Genomic DNA, 5,769 nt, shown 5'->3' with positions numbered 1-5,769 from the left:
GTCCCTGCCCATGGCAGGGGTGGCACTGGATGGGCTTTAAGGTCCCTTCCCACCCAAACAGTTCTGGGATTTTGTGGGGTATTTTAATAAGCGTATCAACAAACCACATCCCCCGGGAATGTTTCTGTTCCCCAGACCAAGGAGTTTTCCCTGTGGTTGCTTTGCAGGGTCAGTGTTCCCACGGGTCCCTCAGGCCCCGCCCACTGCAGAGCCCCCTGTGCTGGAGACCCCCCAGAAGTTCTTCCTGCGCATAAAGGAGAAACTGCAGCAGCAGCAGCAGCACAAAGGTACGTGGGACTGCCCTGGGAAACACTTCACAGCCTTCCTCGGCTCGGAACCAAGGCACTGGTGAGGCTGGAAAAGCCCTCTGACCCCATCGAGTCCAGCCATCCCAAGGCCACCACTGCCCCGTGTCCCCAAGGGCTCCACCACAAGCCCGTTCCAATGCTTAAATATCACTAACTTCTTTGTTGCACCTTTTTTTTTCCTAATGTGCAGATCCAACACCTTCAGACCCCATCCAGCAGAACATTCCTCCTTCCACAGCCACGGAGAAGCCTTTAGTCAGAGCTGCCTGTGCTGAGCAGCCCAGGGCTGAGCCTCCCAAGGAAGTGGACACCAATAAGGAGGATGATGTGGACATTTTCCTTGTGGAACCAATAGATGACGATGGTGAAATGTCTCAGAATACAGGGACTAGTTTTCTGAATGTAAATTCCACCCCTTCGAAAAACGAGGATCAGGTAACAGAAAAGTGGGGAAATGGAGGAGCAAAACATACAGAGCTTCATCAAGACAGAAGAGAGTTGCAGCCCAGTAAAAAACAAGCTGCTCGGGGAGTGGAAAAGACCATGGAGAGTAATTCCCCAAAGCCCTCCCAGTGCTTCTGCAGCATTATGCTGTCTAGTCCCACAGTCCACATTCCAAGGAAGCAGAAACTGACAGAAAAGCCCAAGGACCCTTTGGACAAACCTCATACCGACCAACCTGCTGGCAAAGCAGACAAAGAGGTGGGAGAAATTAATCTTTAGGGAAAAGAGAGATTCCTCTGGGCCGTGTGTAGCTCGTAGTTGTGGTTTTTCTTGTCAAAAGGAAGGAGCACTCAGAAGAGAACAAACCACTGTTTCATTAGATTTTACTGGTAAATTTTCCCATCAAAAAGATTTCTTTTTTACCTTACTCCAAGATGGGTTACTCCAAATGTTCAGGGTTTGTTTGGGAGTTTTTTTGTGTCTAAAAGAGGCCCTTTTGGTTTAGTGTGCACAAGCCACAGTGTGGGCTGAAAGGGTCCCAGTGTTGGTTCCAGCTCTTGGCTGCCCAGTCAAATCCAAGGAGGAGAGACCTTTCCCAGCTGTAGGCTAGGGATGAATCCATGAATCTGCCCAGCTGATGAGGAGGTGAAAGGCTTGGCTTTCCTACAGAACATCTGGACTCCTTTTGAATCAAGTGGGACCAGAATCTTTTCCTAGGAGAGCAGTCTGCAGGCTGGCAGTACTCCCGCCTTTCTGTATGGAAGGCAGTGTGTCTGGAAGCACGCTGCACCCCTGTGATTCCCTGGAAACCTGGCACAAGCACACCTGCCCGAGGCTTGAGTTTCCCTTGTTCTCTGGAGGAGTCTGGGGTTGCAGTCCCTTCAGATTAAGGGAGTGACTTGTTTTGTTCTCCCACGTGGCCAAGTGTGTTTGATGTGTTTCCTGTACTAAAAAAAACAATTCACCTTCGTGGTGAGCTTTGACTGAGATAAGGATCAGATACCCTTTAACAGTCAAGATTTGTAGCCAAGGAGAAGGGATGTTGTTACTGGATATGAGCACTGAGGAGGTGCTGGCTAATAAATACAACTTTAAATGCTTTATTTTCTTTTTTTTCTGTAACAGAAAAGCATCTGCCTGAGCAGCTGGAGGATTAAAGTGATGGAAGGCAACACGGCGATTTCTCTGGAGGGCAAACGGCAGTAAGACCCAGTTTTGTGGTTGAAGTGTAGTGTAAAACAGGCCCAGCCTGGGGCACCCACCACCGAGGGATGGTGCAGAGCAATTCCTCTGTGTGGGCAAGAGGTGGCCAGACAGGGCCAGAGCCGTTCCTGTTCCAGGCTAGGGAAGGAAAGCAGCACTGAGCACGTCCTGCCAGCACCTGCATCCCTCAGCAAACGTGCATCACTGCCACTCCCCTTGGAACAGCAGAGCTCCAGGTCAAACCCCCTTCTTTTCTGCAAAGGAAAGGTTGTGTTCCCCTTGCTCAGGCTCTGTCTCTCCCCAGGGACATGAAGGGCCTGCTGTGGCACAGCAATGCCATCACCGAGCGCGTGGCCCACAACCAGCTGAGGACGTCCTCGGGCAGCCTCTACGTCCTGCAGGGCAAGATCGACTCTGCCACCATGAGGAGAGAAGGTGAGGGCTGGGGCAGAGCAGCACTGCCACTGCTCAGGGGTGCCCTGGGGAGGGGAGGGATGGACCTGCACAGCTGGGCTGGGATCCTGTTCTCTGGCATGTTCTGCAGTGATGAGCTGCATGTTAGTGCTTCCAGGCAGCCCCGGGGGCACAGAGATCAGCTGGGGCACAGATGAATGAATACTTAGAATCACAGGATCTCCTGAGCTGGAAGGGACCCCCAAGGACCATCCAGTCCAACCCCTGGCCCTGCCCAGGACACCCCAACAATCCCCCCCTGTGCCCCAGAGGATCATCCAAACCCTCCTGGAGCTCTGGCAGCCTTGGGGCTGTGCCCACTGCCCTGGGGAGACTGGGCAGTGCCAACCACCCTCTGGGGGAAGAACCTTTCCCTGAGATCCAACCTGAGCCTGCCCTTGGCATTATTTCCCTTAACACAGGTGTGCCCTGGGTGTGTGATCCCAGGTTTTCACTGAACACACCTGCACTCTGCTCTTTCAGGCCCAAAGATGTGTCTGTGTCTTCAGTCTTTCCTTCTTAATTCCTGGGATACCTGCTTGATAAACACCTGACCTGGCTGCTCTCTGACTTGAAGTTTTTATTAGTTGCTCTGCTAAATACTTGTATTTGCTTTCATTTTACCATTCTGAGAAGAAGTAACAGCAGTAGGTTTGTGAGCAGAGTGGCTCGAGTGCTGCAGAGGCTTCCTAAAGCCTGGGAGTGAATGGACTGTGCTGGGATGGAACTGGCTGGGTTAGTTCCTCTGATCTTTGGACTGAATATGCTTGTCCTGGATATTTTCTCTACCCTCAGTGATAAAAAGTCTTGCTGAGCTGTTGGTGATGTCCCCTCTGTCCCTCCAGGGTTTCCCTACCGCTTCATCAAACGATTCACGTTTGGCTTTTCCAGGAGGTGGAAGGAGTATGTCCAGGAGTTCCTCGAGGAAAGGAGGAGGTAATTTCTCTTTCATTGCAATGTTCTTTAAAGTATTCATTGAGGTTTTGCTTTTTAAGAATATTATACCAGAGAAGTGTGAAAGGCTGCAGATGTGTGCACGAAGCCACTGCTGTGCTGTGCCACGGGGGCTTCTGCCCACGGGAAGGCTTCACTTTTACATCATTTGTTAAGGAACAGCTCTTTTAGATGCTTATTCTTTCTTTTCTTAAACTCCAAATCATTAGGAAAGACCGAAAACAGAACAGTGGTGTGGATGAAGAGAGTGACACTGTGGTGGAAGGTGATGTGTTGGAAACTGCAGAAGGCTCAAAGAAGAAACCTGGAATGAAGAACACCACCTATGAAGTATTGCCAAGGAATGATGAAAACACCTGTGAGTGTTTGATAATCATTTCCTTTGGGAAAGACAACTGGGGGTGGACGGAATGGGTTGTGGAAAAGCTCCTTATGTTGGTGTTGTTTCCGAGGAAAAGCCACAACCTGTTGAGCCCCCTGGTTTTGCTGAGCCTTAGAGAGCAGTCCCAGCCTTGTGGACACTGACAGCTTTGGGCTTTAACTCACACCTTTCTCTGGGTTCTCTGTCCAGTGGGGTTTGGCCAAGCTCCACTGTGCTGTTTGTTGATGCTGCAATCAGATTTCCTTGCTAGCACTATAAAAGCTCCTTTATTTTTTTCTCTCCTCACTCCCATTTATTTGTCTCTCATCATCCACGTTTATTTTTCGCTCCCTTTTCTCTCAACGAGGAGCTGTTCAGTGTGACAACTTCTCTTTATCATTCTCCCTCCCTCCATGACTTTGCCAGTATTTATAACCTTGTAAACAGAGTGAAAGTCCTCACAGAGGGTGGTATAACCTGTGAAGGTGATCACTTCAGTGCTGTTTTTCCAGTCAGAACACTTTCAAAAGAACCACTTGGGCTGTTTTACATTGTCCATGTAGTCTGGTTTAAACACCACATTGCTTGTGAGGTGTGCAAGGCTGAATTTTCCATGCAATGTCTGGGACAAGCCCCTTATTTCCTGCTCTTCCCCTGCAGACACCACCCCGAGGCACAGCTCCCAGGGGGACGACTCGAGCAGGGTTTACACTCGCAGCGGGAGACAGGTCAGACCCCCCATGAACTTCTGGTGTGGGCAACGAGCTTTTGTGGATCGGAACCTTGATGTCACCCTGGAAGAGGGTGGTGTGGATTATCTCAGCCTGGTAAGGCTTCTTTGGTGCTTAAGTGTGTCTTAAATATAATGAATATATAATGAATAAACTTGGCAAGGTGTGTAACGGAACCGGTGCAGCTCTCAGAGGTACCTGGAAGGGAAGGAAGTCTTGGGAGCAGGATAAAAACATTGTAAAACAAACTGACAGAATTGCCTTAGCTCTGTGTTATCAGGGAATTGTTGTCTGTCAAAGGGGGACAATGGGAAATTGGTTCTGGAAAAAGACTGGGGTTTTTGGAAAGATAATGTATCAGACAGGCAGTTGGTGAGGTCCCACCTCAAATCCTGAGGTCCTTCACTGCAGGATAGTCCTGGAGGGGCTGGAGCGTGTCCAGGGAAGGGAACGGAGCTGGGAAGGGGCTGGAGCAGCTGAGGGAGCTGGGGGGGCTCAGCCTGGACAAAAGGAGATTAAATTAGGTTTAGATTAACTTGTTTTATTTTGAAGATGCTTAGTAGTGAAAAATCCCACAAAAAGACCAGTTTCCTCTCTAAGAAGAACAAACCAAAGGAAGTCATGAAGACAACAGAGGAAATGCCAAAAAGCCAAAATAAAGGTAAAAACTTTTTTTTCCCTATCTTCAAGTGATTGATGGAATCAGTGGGATTGTGAGTTGGGTGCTGGAGCAGTGGGGTGGGGTCTGTTAACGCAAAGGATTTATTTAAGTCTTTTAATGGTCAGCTGCTTTTTCTCTGAAGAGTCATCAGAGCAGCACTGATGTGTAGTTTTACAGCTCCACATATAAACTGTGCTTGTCAAAGTGTTCTCTAACTGCATAATTGGGACACACGTTTCTTTTGACACACTGAAATGAAGGGATCCAGTGACTTGGGGGCCTGGCTTTGCTTTTTAATGAGGATGAAATAAAAGACATGACATGCCTGTGTAGGCGTGGAAAAAAAAAGTCTATTATAGGAGTTTTTGATAAAAACTTGTTGTTAATAAAATGTGGGCAACAGTAGAAGCCTGCAAACAGTGTGAAATGTCAAGCAGAAGTTTCTCTCCTAAAGCAGCTGCAATGTTTCCTGCAGAAAGGCTCTTTGGAGCAGGAGCAGAGCTTTTGGGAGGTGTGTGCCCAGGCAGTGTTCGGTAGTCACGGACAGCCCTTCCCGGAGCTCTGAGTTTGTAGTGCCTGGCAGGTAAAGCTCTGGCAGGGGTTGCAGGTGCCCTGTGCTGAGAGCACGGCCACGACTCACCCTGCACCCTGCCA

The 5,769-nt window shown here is 49.2% G+C and overlaps 1 protein-coding gene across 1 annotated transcript in view; it reads left to right on the top strand.

Moving 5' to 3' along the window:
* The first annotated feature begins 27 nt into the window (after positions 1–27).
* Positions 28–5,769, top strand: part of MIS18BP1 (MIS18 binding protein 1) — an 8,688-nt gene continuing 2,946 nt past the window's right edge. Inside the window, exons 1-8 of the mRNA XM_017825435.1 lie at positions 28–287; positions 499–1,010; positions 1,878–1,954; positions 2,260–2,390; positions 3,254–3,344; positions 3,572–3,720; positions 4,384–4,550; positions 5,007–5,143. Coding sequence (XP_017680924.1) covers positions 119–287; positions 499–1,010; positions 1,878–1,954; positions 2,260–2,390; positions 3,254–3,344; positions 3,572–3,720; positions 4,384–4,550; positions 5,007–5,143 — 1,433 coding nt within the window. The 5' untranslated portion in view covers positions 28–118. The remainder of the gene's footprint in view (positions 288–498; positions 1,011–1,877; positions 1,955–2,259; positions 2,391–3,253; positions 3,345–3,571; positions 3,721–4,383; positions 4,551–5,006; positions 5,144–5,769) is intronic.

This window comes from Lepidothrix coronata, unplaced genomic scaffold (assembly GCF_001604755.1).
Source record: "Lepidothrix coronata isolate B3197 unplaced genomic scaffold, Lepidothrix_coronata-1.0 Scaffold119, whole genome shotgun sequence".
In the NCBI taxonomy this organism is placed as follows: Eukaryota; Metazoa; Chordata; class Aves; order Passeriformes; family Pipridae; genus Lepidothrix; species Lepidothrix coronata.
This window is presented reverse-complemented; position numbering and strand designations above follow the sequence as displayed.